The 18,405-nt window shown below is 41.4% G+C and overlaps 1 protein-coding gene across 1 annotated transcript in view; it reads right to left on the reverse strand.

Moving 5' to 3' along the window:
* Nucleotides 1-212: 212 nt before the first annotated feature.
* LOC115598057 (SAM and SH3 domain-containing protein 1-like) overlaps nucleotides 213-18,405 on the reverse strand; it is a 74,081-nt gene continuing 55,888 nt past the window's right edge. Inside the window, exons 3-5 of the mRNA XM_030447519.1 lie at nucleotides 12,096-12,146; nucleotides 11,925-11,974; nucleotides 213-267 (exon numbers count right to left, since the gene is read on the reverse strand). Coding sequence (XP_030303379.1) covers nucleotides 213-267; nucleotides 11,925-11,974; nucleotides 12,096-12,146 — 156 coding nt within the window. The remainder of the gene's footprint in view (nucleotides 268-11,924; nucleotides 11,975-12,095; nucleotides 12,147-18,405) is intronic.

An 18,405-nucleotide genomic window follows, 5' to 3' on the forward strand; every position in this document is an offset into this window, starting at 1 on the left:
GCATATTTATCACATGTCAATGCTAGTTGGGCAGTCTCAGTGATCACTAAGACACCCAGCATCTAACCGAATGCTGCTGAGACTCAACCTCCCCCATGCACGAAAGCTGCTGACTTCTGCCAACATTGTGTTTACTCAGCTTTTCACATCACAGCACAAGCAAAACTCAAAACCTGCTTAAGAATTCTATCAGAGTATAGTATAAAATAAAATTACATATACTGACCTACAGAGCCTTCTTCTGAACTTGATTTATGAATGGAGAGCCTAGGACAAAAAAGAGAAATGGACTTATTGATGCAAGCTTCTCACATTTCATGGGAGCTGTCTGATTTCAGTAAATTATAGTTTTCAAACAATACATCATGAGCTGTTTTCTCTTCCTTTTTCTTCCCAACACAGCAAGATGGGAAAACAAAACTGAACCCACTGGTCTGACCACAGTAACTGAGTTTGACTCTTAAGCATGTCTTTTGTGACCAGGACAGAAAAACATTAACTTGACAGAAAGCTATGGTTAAGGCAAAGGAGACTAGGGAGCCCACAGGGAAACGAAATAAACAAACCAAACCAGACAAAAAAACCACCCCAAAACAAACCAAAAAAGCAACCAACCAAACAAAACCTTTTGAACATATTTTCCCCCTCTGTTTGTAAAACATTAATTTGACTACCTTAGAAAATGTAGCAGTGGGATGCTGCATTTGTTTAGCTGCTTAGCAGTTTTCAGCCTTTTTGGTTTTTATCTGACAATGCTTTATAAATATGCACTCATTAAACCTTTAGAAGCCACTGCGTGGAAGAGAACATTAGAGATTTTGTGAAGACAAGATGCAGAAATCTTGTCCAGACCCTGTGAAGCGCAACCATAGATGACTGGAAGCAACAGCTTCTTTCTCCTGATTTCCTTCTGTGTGCTTTCCCACCAGTGCATACTCCTTTCCACAAAAGCTAGCCGGAGAGACTTATTTTAATAGAACATGGACTTTAAAAACAACCCACTAAACCACTAAGTAAATCTTTTGTTCACAGTCCTTATGTTCATTGAACTAGTTTTCCATAATGGATTCCAGCTCTGTGCCAAGGGTTCATTGCAGGATCTCTGAGACATCACCCCCATTCGCTGCCTTTTCTTCTGTCTTTATAAACGGAGCTAACAGAAATTACCAAATCTTGTGCAATACTTTGAAGCCTTCCTATGGGAATCAGTGTTTCATCAAGCTGTGCCACCAAGCCAGTGAAATGACTTCTGCCAGCTTCAATGGCTTTGCTGGAGGCTCCAAGTGCAAAGCGTTACTGTGGTGTCTCTGCTGAGAGCCCAGCCCCAGGACATGACAATGCCCCAATTCTGCAGTGGCTGCACTGTGGCCACGCAGAACGGGAACACGTGTACCCCAGCACACCAAGACTTCAGCTGAAATCGTTCTTTGAATGAGGCCCTAAAACAACATACACATGCCACATTCTAGCTGCTATCCACAGTTTCCACAGGCTCCTTGTGCTTTCTTAGGCCCCCAGAAGAGGGCAATGAAGAGGTTTTTTTCAACTCAGTAAACCACTTACAGGGAAATTTTAGTTCGAGCCAGTTCAGTTTAGATGTGAGCAATCACTGACCAATGTTTTGTAAGCAAGGAAAAAACCATGCTCATCAATTTGCAAAGACATCATTGAAGGGGAAATGAGAGAGTATGAAGTTTCATCTGATTTAGTAATTCATCTAGACAAGGAGGGTTTGGCACAGTGAAGGTCTCAAAGTAACCTCCTTCAACCTCAGACTGATTGAAAATGATATCCAGCACTAACCAGAAACGAATTGAAACAACCAAATTTCAGATTTGTTCATCAGGCAGAGGAAGTGATTCTGCCCCTGTACTCAGCGCTGGTGAGGCCACACCTCGAGTGCTGTGTCCAGTTCTGGGCCCCCCAGTTCAGGAAGGATATCGAGGTCCTGGAGCGGGTCCAAAGGAGGGCAACCAGGCTGGTGAAAGGACTCAAGCACAGATCCTATGAGGAGAGGCTGAGGGAGCTGGGGCTGTTCAGCCTAAAGAAGAGGAGGGTCAGGGGAGACCTCATCACTCTCTACAACTACCTGAAAGGAGGGTGTAGCCAGGTGGGGGTTGGTCTCTTTTGCCAGGCAACTCTCAGCAAGACAAGAGGGCATGGTCTCAAGTTGTGCCAGGGGAGATTTAGGTTGGATATTAGAAAGAATTTCTTTACTGAGAGGGTGATCAGGCATTGGAATGGGCTGCCCAGTGAAGTAGTGGATTCTCCATCCCTGGAGACATTTAAAAAGAGACTGGATGTGGCACTCAGTGCCATAGTCTGGTAACTGCAGCAGTAGTGGATCAAGGGTTGGACTTGATGATCTCTGAGGTCCCTTCCAACCCAGCCAATTCTATGATTCTATGAGTCGTTTAGAGTTTTCCTTGCAGGGAAAGCTTACCCTCAAAGGGGAAAAGTTATTGATATAGGTGATATGCCACCTCATGTTTAATTTTTAAGAAGCCTGAATAGCAAATGCTGGAAAAAAACATGAACTCCATCCTTTCTGGGTAAAAACTCCAGAAAAGCTAGTGTCAAAGACTTTCAACAGGGCCTGGATTTCATTGAGACACTTAAAAGTAAAGCTGTTAATGAGTGTTTTTCTAAATAATGGTAAATTGGATGAAAAGTATGTTGACTTGTATATGGAGACAACTAAGTAAAAAGCCAAGTTCTGCTGGAACTGACAGAATTAATCCACTGCATGTTTTCCACTTGAGCATAGACCTCACTCATCAAACAGTTATTCTATTTATCTTAAATGAATTTAGTATCCATGAAATGCACCAAATCACCGGCCATAGAAAATTAAATCTGCTAATGATCAGAACTTTGCCTCACTAGTGAAATCAGCCTCGAAGTGGAGAGGCAGTCTCTTGTGCACTTTGGCCTCCAAATTGATTTTAATCCTCTTCTTCTCTTGTACAGTTGCCAGCACCAAGTAAGTGCAAGTAAGTAGCAGGTGTAGCAGCAATGTTTGTGATGTGGACATCTGTTCAAAGGGAATTAGCCTGAGGCCACCAAAATCATCACACACTGGCCTCTCAAGAAGGGGAGGAGAAGTAGAAGCAAACTTTTCACATGCCTGAGCTAGAAGGGGTGAGAATCCACAGCAAGCAGACCACGTTCTCATTTATAACTGATTTAAGAACTATGCTGAGCTTCATCAGAGGATGCAAATTCAAATTATTATTTCATGCATTCCCTCAAGAGAAAAACTTCCGTGCATGGGCTGATGCTGAAATTCTAACAGCTGCTCTGAAAAGATGGAAATGCCAAAAAAGCCTACCACATAGAGCTTGATAAGGCATTTGTTTTTAGTTCCATCAGAGAACTTAAGAATCCTCAGTGAAATCAATCAAGCATTTTACTTCCTAGATGTCTGGTAAAAAATTCCAGAGTACCTCAGAGTCATGGTATGTTTGATTTGCCAATTACCCTCCCTAACTCTGTTAAATCTGCAGCTCCTCTGTGAGCGTGCACTGAAAGTGATTTGTATTCTTCCATTCATAGACTGATAACTTGTACTGAAAGTTAATGATGCAGTGACACTTGGCAGAAGTTTCAGCACTGCATGTCTGAAAGAGAGCCAAATGCCATTACTCCGCTGTGGAGGCCTTCATTTTTGTTGTGGTCTGATGTACAACTTCATTAGCAAGTTTTCACACTAAATGTACTCTGTCACAGCATATAGCAGAAGAAATGCATGGGTGTACATTTAGAAAAGAAGGAAAAAAAAAAAAGATTTATGTCCAGAGGAAAGTATACTTTCCTATCAACTTATACTCTCTGGAAGTATGCAGCAGAAGAGGTCAAACTTTAATCCATTTATCTCACAAATTCAGAACCATCTCTAGACTGATAGATCAGAACTCACAGAGACAAAATGGAACCTGGACCAGGAACTAGATGATTAGAAAGGCTGGCTTAATGGAAATGAGTTTACATTCAGCACTAAAATGTGCAAAGACACAAACAAGACTGACATGGAAGTCAGCCATAAAAATGTTGAAGATTTGCAAATGACCAAGTATACCTGCTGAAAAAGGATGATTGGGAAAAACGTGTTCATCCTAAAAGACATAAGCATGGGAAATTCCAATCATGGAAAGAATGACTATACATGGGAATAGCTGTACAACCATCATTACTCATGCTCGAGAGATGAATTCAAACCAGAAGTGGTAAAAAGAAAAACTGTTAGAGTAGTGAGGGAACCAGAGACCTTATCTTATGAGAGAAATCTAGAAAAGTTTTGCCTGTTCGGTATGTCCAAATTGAAAGATACAAGAAGATCAATTTACTGCCTAATAATAAACCAGGCACAGGAACAAAGAGACATAAGCTGAAAAGAAATTAGAAAAGAGAAGTTAAGGTTTCCTAACGAGTTGGACAAACTTCCAGCAGTAGATAAAGAGAGGGCAGCTTGAAAAATGAACTGCTTTTAAGAGGGTACTTGAAAGATAAGAGACCAGACCAGATGAATTTGAGAACAAAGATCTGAACATGATGACTACCTCTGGTTCTACTTTTGCAGCCCTGTGGGTTTAGTATGAACAACAGCAAAACCAGGCATCCTAAACGGTCTTTCTTTCTGTAAGAGTGCTGCAATGGGGATGACCTCGCTATAGTGAAGAAACCCCTCTCTTATATAAATTAAATCTTGAATCATGGAGGTAGGCTCCAAACTTTGGAGTGCAAGCAAGAACCAATGCACACATCTGTGTCAAAAGCCAGCTGAGAATGTATCATCTGATTATTAAGATAAGTTTTAATTAGGTTGCATTGAACTTCCAGGCTACAGCTTTCCTTGCTAGCTCTGGACTGATTGTGATCTGAGACAGAAAAACACTGAGGCTTATCTTGCATACAAAGCAGTTGATTTTACAAGAAACACAATCATACGTGCCCCGAGATGTGAATGTGCTAATACACTGCAGAACTGAAAAAGGAAACAAATGACACTATGTGCTGCTTTTATGAACGTGCCTGTTGACTTTTGAAAGCTCATCGTTCTCAAACTAGAACAAACATGGGAACTGAGAATGATGAAATTTCTGATGGGCTTTGTTTCAATACTAAGTATTTTAAATGCAGATGTGCTTTAACACATGGCCACATCTCATTTATGGACCATAAAATCCACAGGTGCATCGCACCATCTGATAATGAAACCACTACTGTTATGATCTTCAATAAACTGATATCATCCCTCTTATTCCTTCCCAATTACTACTTACAGCCCATTGAGGAAAATGTTTAGATAGGATTTTCAGTCTACAAATATTATGCACATTCATAGCGGTGAATACCCTGGCTCTGCTGCAAAGCCATTTGGTTATCTGTATGCATTAGAAATGGCCCAGCCACATAATTAGTATGAAAAACTGACAGACTTCTAACTGCTCCTGACTGAATACAAGATAATTTATCTAACTGGAGCTGGCAGAGGGAAGAAAATGGGCCTTTGCTATTTTTATCAAATTTGCATGGACCTGAAGAGAAAGAAGGCCTGTGAGGTTCTGACCTTGCTTGCACCAGTGTGAGAAAGGGATGGAAAGCAAAGACATTTCATTCAATTATCTTCTCATTAGGTTTCCATAGCAATGGCTCTTTAAGCAGGTCAAAACTTTCTCAGTGGAAACAAACCCCAAGCTGCTTGTGAGCCACACGTGTATGTATATTTTCTACCATCACCAGCACGGAAGCCGCCACCTTGGTCCTATGGGCTCGGTCCGGTGACCAGGCAGTAGTCAGATGGGGCAGTGCCACAGATTTAACGACTGACCAGTGGGTCCCAGCCAGGAGGCAGAGAATCACCAGCTAAAAAATCCTTGACAGCAAAGAGCTGGGCCCAATGTACCACATGCAATGCACCCCTGTTCTCTGTGTGTGTGCTGCTCACTACGTGCCGTGCTGACTGGCTGCGACAAGTCGGGTTTTCTCATGAAAGGCTCCCTTCATGCTTCCTTGTACAAAATTACCAGGCTGGGAATCTTCATCCAGCTGCTCAAAGGCACACTGGTTTCCCTCCTCACGTGTCCCGGGATGGCGTTTGGCTGGCCTCTGGCTCCCATTGTGTGGGTTATTGTGGGAGTTTCCTGCCCTACTTTTCTTGAGAAGGCTGTTTAAAGGCAGCATGAATAATCTGGCTTTGACTAAATCAGACCTCAAACAACTGAAAACAGAGCTTTACACATTCACTGATTCTTTCTGATTCTTGCAAACGCAGGGTAATATAAAAAAGTATCCTAAATGCAGACATATCGGGTACAGCAAGCTCTTCTTTCTTCTTCTTCCAGTATTCCTTTAAATTTTTAAACTGCACAAAAAGAATAATTCATTCTGTTAGCAATTAAGTGCAGCCTTTAGCATCCTCTGTTTGGGGAATGTTTGTTTTCTGCTTTGTTCTTTTTATTTTTTGTCGTCCCTCTGCCTTACGCCCTCTGTAGAACTCATGCACCATGTTTCTTTGCAGATGAGCTTACAAATACCCGCCAAAGGTAATTTAGGCATCTTGAGAACTTGCCAAAAATCGATCACTATAGAATTTAACCTCCCCTATTCATGACCTGGAGGGATAATTTAATAACTGGCATTCAAAGCTTGACCTGCAGTTTGGATGCTGCAAGAGAAGAGGATTAGGAAATCTAGCATTAAAAACTACTGGCAAAGGGCAGTAGATAGTGTACCAAAGGGGGCAGAATTGAGGCTTGCATGAACACTTCTGCAGAATGAAAGCCATTTTTTAAAGATGATGCTGCTTTCACTGAAAATCACTGCAGAAGATGGGAACACCAAACTGCTGGCATTCTCCCAGCCTTAGATTGATCTGGAGTTCAAGTTTATACCACAGGGCAGTGACAGGCTTTAGTATGGCAAACCCATTGCAGAAAATCCTTAAAAACTGATTCAGTCGACAGTTCCTTCTGCAGAAACAACAGCACACAGATAGTCACTTGTGCTGTGGTCTCACTGGTTGCCTGCCTGCTAGCAACATCAGAGAAAGGCCTGATGCCTGAGCAGCCTACAGCTCCTCCTCTGAAATTCCCTACAAGACTCTGCCTGCATGGGGGCTCAGTTTAAGATTGTATGTCCAGCACACACAGAGAGGGTGACAAAGACCTTGGCTCTCGGGAGCAGCTGAAGCAGGGAGCTGAGGACACAGCTGCCAGAAGCACAGCAGCTCCCCTACACCCAGGGAATGCAAAGCCCCTGAGCAATGCCCCCATGTGCTGCCTGCACCCCACGTGTGTGTTTTTTTCTCCAGCACCTTCTGCTTGACAAGTCTGTTTCTGCTCAGTTCCCAGCTCTGGCAGAGTCTGGGATTTAGGTGCTGAGGATCACAGGGTAGAGAACACTTAAACTGTAATGCGCCACAGGTTGAGGAGTACAGCAGAACGACTTGTGGTGCTTAATATGAAGTCTGACCATTTACATGTTCAGGAGTGTGCTTGAGTTCAAGAAACAGCAGGTAATTCATGTAGGAATTTTCACCTCCTAACACCCTCTGCCATATGACGGTGATGGGAATTTCTGCAAAATGCCAGCAGCCACAACTGTTACCCTATGTGTCATTTTTTCATCCTTCCTTTCTTTAGCAGCTGCAAAGAAAAAAAAAACAAACAGCATATAGGAGTAACTGTACCTCATTGTATCTGTATGCAGTACTCTTGGGTCGCATTCACTTCCTTTTGTGTCCTGGCAGCTCTTTGAGGCATCACATTTGAAACTTGCCCAGAGGCTGCTGGAGTGAACAGTGACAGCAAACAGATCTATTTCCCAGGAGGGAAAATGCACAACTTCCCCTCTGCAACATCCCCAGTTCTTCTAAAAACAGGATGAGAGTCAGGATGCAGAAGCCTAAGTTCAGGGGACTGGGTTTAACCTGGATTTCCTGGCAAACATGCAAAGCTCATCAGTCTGTCATGTAGACTTGAATGCTCAAAAATGGGAACAAGCTAAAAGTTGGATTACATTGTTTTAAATGCTCTGTTTACAATTATGAGAAAACCCTGCTCAGTCCCCCTGCCTGAGTAAACTTCCTTGGGGTGTTGCCATCACTTGGAAATAATAGTGATTGTATACACAATACATCCCCAGATCAACATGGTATGGAGACAAAGAAGCAATAATAAGGTCTGAGAACACATTTATTGCATATTTGCTACACTGATGATTCTTCTAGCAAAAGCAGAAGTCAATTTGTCTATACAAGAACACCTACAGATGCGAGATTTTTGATTAAAATTAATATTATCACTGCTGAAGCTGTCGTTGCCACTTCACTGAAGGCACACAGAATCTGTAAAGTTACACTAGCACCACAACTGCAGTTTAAGATGGGAATCTTGGAAAGGGCAGTGGAAAATGAATTTAATTATTAAGAGAGGAAAGCTACAAACATCTCATTCCATGCTTTGCATGACTTGTTGAATATTATATGACTCTGAGGTCTGCCTAGTTGTTCCAATTTACAGAAGAAACTCCAGTATGGTCAAAAAACTTAGAGCAATTGTGAGGCAAAGCTTGAACAAACATGACTTTGTTTTCTGTTGTTTACAGATAGCTTTTCAGGCCACATCAGTACCCTTAATGTTACTCACATAAATCTGAGGCAGCACATAAATCTACAGCAAAGATTCTTCTCCTTTTGTGAGAACCAATTGAATGAAAAAAAACCTTTGGCAGGGCATTTATAATGCACAGAGCAGGTTTATATGTGCAGGGTTTTTTGTAGCTTCACCTAATTAACAGGGACAGAGTTGTCAGCAACAGAGGAAGGTAGCATTTCCCCAAAACATCTTTTGGAGAGACAATGACTTGAAGTGACAAACATTTCTGCCTTTAGGCTCCTCCAGCCCCTTTTGCCTCCCTCCAGTCACTACGGCTGCTCTTCTGTGTTACAGCACAGCACATCACCCACTACACAGATACTTGTTGAGCAACTTGCTGGACTGATGGCACCGACTGATTCAACACTGGCTTTGAACAGACTGGGCAGCAGGCTTAGTAAGACTCAAGGCAAGACTGAACATACATTGCTTGTCCACACAAACAGGATTTTTTCCTACCACGTAGTAATCTGCTTTCAGTGTGGTGTACAGTGGTGCCTGTCAGGGTCTCCCTTCATTTGCACCAAAGGAAAACTAAACCAAATTAAAACTAGCACAGCTTCCACCACATTCCCTCAAAGCCTCTTTCTGCCTCAGCTCTGGCAAATTAAACAACCATCCAGGTGACTTATTTTAAGACTTTATATCTTGGTAGTTAAAATCTGTGGGGCATGCAGGCAGCAGTGCTGGGCAAGGAAGCTTCTAACAGTGACCATGTTCCAGCTGGCTGGAACACTCTCTCCTCTCCATCCCAGCACAGGTTTTTCCTTGGGAAAAACTTCATGAAGCAACCTGCTCAGAACACCAGACCAGAAACAACCCTCCTCACCTCCCCCTGAGAAACTGTTGGTATTTTCAACATACAGAAATGCAAGCAGGCTTGGCCAAGTTTTACTTTGAGTACTCACAACAACAGATTTTTCAGCCCCTAAAATATGAAGGGCTATTTTGGGACAAATCTTTCCTTTTGCTTCCCAAATCCCTTTGTGAATATGAAAAACCAGTACATGTCTGCATCAAGTTTCAGGTTTGGCAAACTGGAGTCTCATTACAACAAAAGAAGTCTTGCAAAAGGTTTACCCCAGATCTTCATGCAGCATTAAGGGGCCACAAAAGCAGTGTTCCCCTGTCTGGGGGACAGTGCTCAAACAGTAAATTTAGATGAAAGACATGAACTAAACACTGAACCTCAAAAAACCCCTCCAGAGCAAACAAGCCATCCTCCCCTAACAAACATCAAACTCAACATGTTAGTAACAAGTACAGACATATCAGATGGACTTGAAGTAGTAATTTTCCTTGATCAATTTTATAAACTCTGACTCCCTGAAAGAGGCATTCCTGTGACAATTCAGCCCTGCAAGCCAGAGGAATGGAGCCAGCAGTGGAGGGGCAGGCTGTCACTAACAGGCACAGGCATGGGTAATTTCAGTTTCAAATAATTTGTATGGTATTGAGTAGATATAATTTATTCCTTTCAACACCTTGCTCAATTGGCATGCATCACATTGCCTTGTTTCTTATTGCCCAAATATTTTACACAACCTCGTGCCTGTTTCATATATCTGATCAGCTTAATAACACACAAGTTTCAGCTGAGAGACAAATCCTCAAACAGGACACTTCCATTCTTGAAAGGTCCACAGAAATCACAGGTTCCTTCTATATGAGCTAAGATAATAAATTTAATTTCCTTTCAGTGAAGTAAATCGGCTCTTTCCGAACAGAGCTGTTTCAAACCAGAGATGTTTTTGCAGACAGTGTCTTCCCACTCAGTTACTTGTGGTACAACATCTACACAGACACATTTGAAGAAACTGGCCAGAACTTGCAAGAGGAGTTCATGCCAAATAGTGTGCTGTCCTCCTCTGAGATCTTTATCTCATTGTTACCTGAGGTGGGATGATGTTATTTACCAATGGGCAAAGTGGTGCTTTGAGACAGACAGAAGAGTATTATGATTATAGGATAACCTTGAAGGATTACTTTCCAGATTACAGTTCTCAGTGTTTCCATTCATTTGGCAGTCCTGGTTTGATTATGTTAGACAGGGAGGTATCCCTAAAGAAAACTTCTCCATGTTTCAATATCTGAAGCACCACTTCTAAATTCTAAGCTTTCAAGGCCTTTTCTGTTAAAAGCATGTAACATGGAGGCAGTGATGGTACCTAAGGTAAAATTCATCTTATTTGTCTTCAGTTGTTTTGAAAATGAGTATTCACTTCAAGCACACCACCACTGCTTTCTCTGTGAGCAATTAAGAGAGACAAGGCACCTCTAAAGGATAATTTATCACTTTCCAAGATCTTCAGCATGAATCAGCTTTCACACAGTCCCACAAGAAGCTCCTAGGCAGCTGTTCCCTACCATACATCTGACTTTAACTCGGCCAGTGCTCAGGCAAGTCCAATACCCTATATCCACTGTAAGTCCCTCTGGGACTACCACTTCTCCTGAAATACCAAGGGCAGCTACAGTCCAATTTTGAATCACTAGAAGATACTCAAATGTGGGACAGTAAAACCTTATAGAAGTGTATCACATCATAATAGGATTCCACATACCCTCTCTGAACCATTCCAGCTGGCACTGCCCCACAACGTGCAGGCAATTGGAAATGTGGTGTCAGATGTCTTCATGCACTGCTGCACATTACCCATAGCAGTTGGGATCTAAGATCTTGGGATCAAAGGAAGAAGGCCCAGAAAACAAGCACATCCATTGCAGCAGGAGGTGACAGTAAACAGAAATCCTCTGAGTCCTCACAGAGAGGTTTTTATTAAGGACTGCTAAAATTAAAGCTCCTTTTAACTTGTTTTTAAATACTCCATTCCCCTGGCACCTTCAAAAGAATAGCTACAAAACCCAGGAGTGCACAGGAAAAGGAAAGTTGTTGAAGTTTGCAACTCTTCCTCCCCCTCTCTTATCTCTTTTTGGCTGCATTTAGGTCTAGTCACAGAAAGTTATTTTTTAAGTAGGTTTACATTGCAGAGAACATGAAATCAGTGTTGTTCCTTAAAAAAAACCCAAGTATGTCTGCACACCTCGAGTGTTCACAGAGGAGAGAAAAAGATAACCTTCTCTTAATCTAAAAAACCCAAAATAATAAAAGGCAAAAAGAGAACAAGAGAAGAAACAGGTTCCAAAATGGGTTTCATTACTAGCTGCTGTATCTGAAACCTTGAAACACCAATGAAATCTAAAATGAATTTACTTCAAGGAAAATTTCACCTCCCTCCTTTCTCACCTCCTATGCCTTTCACTTACTTTCTTTCGCTGTCGGGTGTTGATGCTGTGCTGCTGAGACCAAGTGACTCCTGCAAGAGAAGACACATGGTAGTGAGAGCAGACATGAGAGCAGCCTTTCCCCAACTTATGCAGAATATCAAATTAAAGAGCAAACAAACAATAATGGATGATCAAAATCAAAGTGCTAACCTCAATCTGGGATCGCAGCTGTAGAGATGTGGGGCTGGCATCAGGTTTCTCCTAAAACAGAACAGATGTCAGGTTAGTGATACACCCAAACAATGGAAAGAAGAAATCTGAAGGGGAGTGAAAGGGAAGAAGAATCAGAAGAGAACCAAGGACTACCTCCAAGCCATTCAAATGGGAAACATTAAGCTCTCCAGAAGGAAACACTTTCACAATAAACTCTAGAATACTCCAGTAAAACAGCTAATACCATCCTTATCACTGGAGAATATAGAAAAAGGTAAAATTTCCAGACAGAAGTGGTTAAAACAAAATAGAAAGCAGAATGTGTTATTTTCATTAGATTTTTACACATTTTTTAAGAGAAATTCAAGGACAATTTTCCAAAAGTTGCTTTCAAGAAGAACAGACTGTGAAAACCTGGCATTAAAAGAGCACTCCCTGAGCTAAAACTACTGAAAAGATTCAGCTACATTTGGGCAAGTTTCTTGCATGTAAATTTGTCAGCAGGACTGGATTGGTATCACCTGCCATCAAATATCTAGCATATAACCATCTGCTCCAGAACCTGGTCATCCAGGGGCCTTTGCAGTCAACGGAGAGAGACAGAAACTCTTACAGAACAACTCACCTGACGGGTTTCAGCTGCCTCAAGTTAGATGAGGCCAGTCCCACTGGTGGTATCTAATTTAAGACTTCAAGCCAGCTGCCTAAGGGGCATGTACTATTAACAACTAGTCTAGCTCAAGTCAGTGGGAAAACTCCAATCAGAATGGAGAAAGAAATTATAGTTTTTAGTCTGAGAACTACACTTTGCTGATGGATCTGCATGTGAAACCATGGGGGAACCTACTTATGGTTAGTTTATTCTCAGCCAGTCCTACCCCTAGTGAAGTTATTGCAAAGTAGTACTTTAAATTGAAAAGTCATTATAGCTGAATAAGCAACCACAAGAGTATACACACATGCTCCAAAAAATGAAAAGGACATGGATTTATTTCTCACTACTGGAGGTCTGTCTGTTCACACATTCCTCTGCCTAGATGTAAATCTCTATCTCTATGAAACTGTACTTCCTATGCCCTTTGTTTGCAGAAAGAGTGACAAAACATTCTTAAGATTTAACACAAAAAAAGAAAACCAGACACAGTTTTCTGGAAAAGCAGCCTTTTAATGCTAAACAGGAAATGACCATTGACTGTCACAAAGCAGAGCTGGATTAGTCCCCCCAGAAAGGTTGTAAGATCGAGAGTAGAGAGGAACCTATTTGGCTACCACACAAAAGAGTTGGTTTGCACTTCTGGCTGTGGCATCCAGCAGGGCATAGGACAGCTCATGGCCATATACTTGCTAACAAACAAGGCTGACACAGGGTCATTGCCCAACTGGGGGAATTTTGCCTTGACCATGCAAGGTCTGCATATCTCCTTCTACTGATTTTATATCACAGAAAGGGAACTGAAGTCCTTGACTGGAAGTCAGCATGAAAAGGCGACCACATTCGCTTCCTGACAGATCCAATCCCTTTAGTCAAGCAGAAGCTGGACCAAGCCCAGGGAAATTCCACAGATGTTCACAGATCAGGAAAGTGAAATTAACTCTTTGGCACAAGACATCCCTCTCTTTATTAGCTCTGTCAAAATGGAATCCAAATAAGTTTTGCATCTGGAAAAGGCTGCAGGCGCATTGCTGCGAATCTTCCTGGGGCACTCTCCCACCCCCTCCTAGCAGTCTGCAAGGAGGGAGGGAAAGACAAGCCCCATGCTCTAAACTCTTCTTGTTCATGAGTGACTCATTTGTCCACATGCTGCCACACAGGTGAAAAAGGGAGATTTTATCAGTTGTTCCATCTTAAGGTTTCATGTAGTCAGGCAGGAGAATCCACTGTTTTACCACCATGCCTTTAGACCCCTGATGATTTATCTGCTGCTTAAAAGAGTCACACACTGCAAATGTTACTTTTAAATTTTTTTAAAAAAATATACCAGCTTTTTAAAACAATCGTTTACAAGATGCTACATGGCTGCCCAAGGCTTTATAGCAGTCTTTTGCTCCAGCAGTTGTGCATGAAGGTGGATCCTGAAATTGCAATTAGATGGAAAGTTATTACTTTCAGCATGAAACTATTCATCTGAATAGCCAGCTGCAAAACCTATGTAACAAAATCCTAAAAAAACCCTCACTGTATATGCCTTCTTTCTTCTTATTTACTGTCAAGCCCACCCTATTAGAATAAGAACAGTTTTATAGCATCAAGATGACTGTGGAGAACAGAAGGACAACTCTCCTTTCCCCTCCCTCCTCTAAAGCTCTACTTTGTAATACTATAATGCAAAACACCTGATGGTCCTTTGTTGTTTTGCTTCATATACCCACCTGTCTTTCCAGCTGAACAGTAATTTTCCTATTGCAATTAGACAAGAAACCAAAGAAAAATACTTAGGCAAACACTACTCTTGACTGAACTTCTGGCACAGATCTATAAGCAGATCACAAAACTTCCATCAGCTCTGAGAGACTCTATTTATTTAGGTTAAAATCCAGTAAACCTCACATTGAAATCCACAGGTTGTGCTGACTTTAATCCAGCAGGATCAAGAACTTTTTTTTTTTTTTAATACCAAGGGCTAATTCTAGAAGGTTGAGTAAATGTTGAACTATTGGCACACTCTCAGACATGCTATAACATCTATTCAAAAATATTTTTGAAGATATTAATTTTGTGAGAGTGTATTTTTCACCCTTCTGAACCAAATTTAAAAATCAAATAGAAGAGAGCTCAGGTTTATAGAAACAGCCACTGCAGTAACAGACATCCCTAGCTTGCATTTCCAGGACTGGACCATTTGTCTAGACCATTTCTGGTCTAGACAAAGGAGGTATCAGTTTGATGGTCATTTTCTGTCCTAGCAGACAGAAATAGCTGCCCTAAATAACTGCCCTCATGTGCCCATGAAGCTTGTCTGAGGCAGACCAGACATTCAAGACACTTAAATACTCGGTTTGCCTAAGTCACCAGTCCTGTACTCAGACAGTGTCAATGTAAATAGCACATGATAATCATAGCAAATAACATCTGAAGATTCTGAAGAAATTGGGATATTAATAAATTGTTTCCAACCCCCATGGAACAGATAAGAGGGATGGCAAACAGTGGCTTAGTACCAGCTTGATAAGCTCCCATTGAGGTCCAAGATTAGTGCAGCACAGCATCTCAAAATACCAATAATAAGCCACAGAAACTGGGTTAAAATTAGTAATGCTAAGATCCTGCAGAGCAAAGCCCACTGAATTTAAACTAGCATCACCAAGCCACCTATCGCTTATTTAAAATAATCTCAACTTGTGGTAACATTTTGTTCTCCCAGCCTTTAAGCCATATTCTTACCAGTCCTATTTCCTTCCTGTCTTTTTCTTTACTCAAAGCCATCAAGAGGACGACTGGAGGATGAGGCCCCAGGGTTCTGGCTGAAGCTGTGATCCAGCAACCGGAGTAAGGGAAGGTCCACAGGCCTCAAACTTCCTAGGCACTGCCTGGCATCACCAGCCTTTCTGTACTGCTGGTGTTGCAGAAAGGAACTCTGAAGATGAACTGCAAAGGCTTGGGAGCTCTGATGCAGAAGTGCAAATCACCAAAGTGCTTTTTACAAATCTCACATTTTGGAAGCAAATGTGAGTTCTAAGCTTAACAAGCAGTACTTGGGGCTTCCTGCAAGCCTTAAGTTGTTTGCCCCAGGGCTCAAGAAAGAAGCTTCCTTCACAGGTAGCTTTTCTGCTTACTGTGGACACTGTGTGATTTGATTTTTTTGGATACAATTTATTTTCAAATAACTGCAGGCTTCTAAATAGTGTGATTTTGGTTTTATATACTACCTTCCATCTTGAAAACAGCTTTACAGTAATTTATGAGCTAAGTCTGAAAAGCACGTATAGGTAGAAAGAACAAAGCACAAAATACATGGTGATAACTTCAGTTCAGTTGCTCTGTATGTAAGGTAACAGATAAGGGATATTGCCTATCTGAAGGTGTTGCTGTTCTGCTCATGAAATACACAAGCATGGAGAGAAAAACACCCAAAAGAAAACCTCAGTACTGAGGACAGGACTCACATGTGCTAGGAGAAATGCGGAAATTTAAATTACCTAATTTTCATTTATGCACCACACCACAGCTTGGTCAGTTTAGGAAATTATATTCATTGAATTAATCTGTTCTAATTAGAATTTCATGAACCTCTTCAGTTTCTGCCACTGGAGCTGTGTCCATATGAATTATAAATTTAAACACTCCTCTGCAGATCCCAAGACAGAATTAATCTCACTGTACAGACAGTAACTGTGCAAAGTGGAAATTAGCTGAATGGTGGGAAAATTCTGTGGCATAACCAAAACAAAAAAAGATGGCTAAAATGCTCATACATTAAAAAAATAATTATGAAACTATTTCAGCAGGTGTAAATAACCTGCAGCAGCAAACTTCTGAGAGAAAATTCTGCCATTCTCTTCCCAAAAATATTTTTCCTGTTTGCTCTGATCATGGACTACATGTTCTAGTCTAGCTCCTGAAATGATTAAAAAAGCTACATCTGAACGACAGACAGAGTGCTGAAGGTCTCCAAGAACTTGTTTTACTTCAAAAGCAATTGTTCTGCCTCGAGTCTTCCACTACACACAATATTTCAGCCTCTGCAGAGGTTCTGGAGAAGAAGGGAAGCCCCTATGCAGGGACAGGGCAGGTACACATGTGAGTAACAGAAATTGCCTTCAAGTCACTAGCTATGGGTCACAGGCCAAAATAAAGAAATAAAGATGCATCCCTGTGACAGCCACCTCAGCAAGTGTTTGAGGTAATTAGCCAGCTCAGCAAATTTCTGGTGGTACATATTATTAAAAGTCTCATTTTGAGACTCACACTGCAACCTCTGGACCATCATCTTAGCTGTTTCAGTGAAGAGTGAAAGCTTTCTGCTCCGTTACTCTTGCACATCAGAGCCAGAGCTGACAAACACCACATGATAACATCCTGCAGCAGTGGCAAACTCTGGATCAAGGGAATGACCTATATGAGGGGGAGTGGTTAAAAAAATGGGATTTCAAACAATGAATAGTTCTACACATGAAATAACAGATTAAGTGTCTCAGTGCCTCATACAGCACTGCAGACATAGGTAAACACTTAGCTTAACTACTGATGAAATGTAGCTTCAGAGAGAGCATGCTGCTACAGTATTCACATGACTACTTTTAGTATTAATTAGGGAAGAAAAATCCTGCCTCTCAGCTTGAGTGAAATGCTGGAATCTATCGAACAGAACACGTCACGGGGAGAAGCATTTGACACTCTCCTCTCTGCTAACAATAAAAGCAGAAGGGGGGTTTTGTCCATCTCAAATACATTGCATTCAACACTAAGGCTGGAAGCCACAGGGGCTGAAAAACATTCCATGATGATTCTGAAAAGCATAATTTATTAGCAGTTATTAAGAAACTGCAGCTTTTGTAAAGCTCTGTTAACAATGAGAAGCAAGGCAATGCTAACTCATAAATCCACTTGTAAAAAATGAGCTGAAGCCAGTGAAATTACAACACAAAGACAAAAAAACAGCAACAATGGGCTACAGGAAGGAAAAGTCGATATGGAAATACAGCATTCTGCTGTGGGAAAATCAAATACCTTCTAATCAATTTTCCAAACAAGATGAAGCAAGCAGAGAACTATGGTAGCTCTCTCTGTCCTAAAACCATATTAATACAAAGGTGTATAAACGTGATGGGAACACAGCAGGACTTTGGTTGATGTATTTTACACCCATTACTCAAACAGCAAAACAGTAAAGAGCTCTTGTGCTGGCATACCAGGCTCTTCCTGGTATTAAATAGGGCCAGTGAGACCTGCCATTTTCGCCTAAAACTCCTTAGGTCTGTCAGCATACAACTTCTATTGGACATGTAAGGCCAAAAAGAAGTTTTGGAAAGTGAAATAATGATGGAAAACACTGTGAAAGAAGTGGGTTTCCAGGGAGGACTTAAAGACAGACAAACTGGATCCTAGCTTGAGCCATGACTGAACCAATTTTCATTCTAGTGATTTTAATTTTTAGTTAAGTCTCTTCTAAGTAGTTGCACTTACTAAAATTAATGGCATGTTTCTCAGAGTCTGCTTCTAGGACTGATAATGATCAGAGAATTGTATGCAGAACCAAGGCCACTGTTTGATTCTGAGACTCTTAAGCTCTGGAAAGCAAAAGGGAGGAAAGGGGTTACACCAGCAACGCTTCTTTGGGGAGGAGCAAACAAAACAAGTGACCAAACA

Source organism: Calypte anna, chromosome 3, assembly GCF_003957555.1.
Source record: "Calypte anna isolate BGI_N300 chromosome 3, bCalAnn1_v1.p, whole genome shotgun sequence".
NCBI lineage: Eukaryota > Metazoa > Chordata > Aves > Apodiformes > Trochilidae > Calypte > Calypte anna.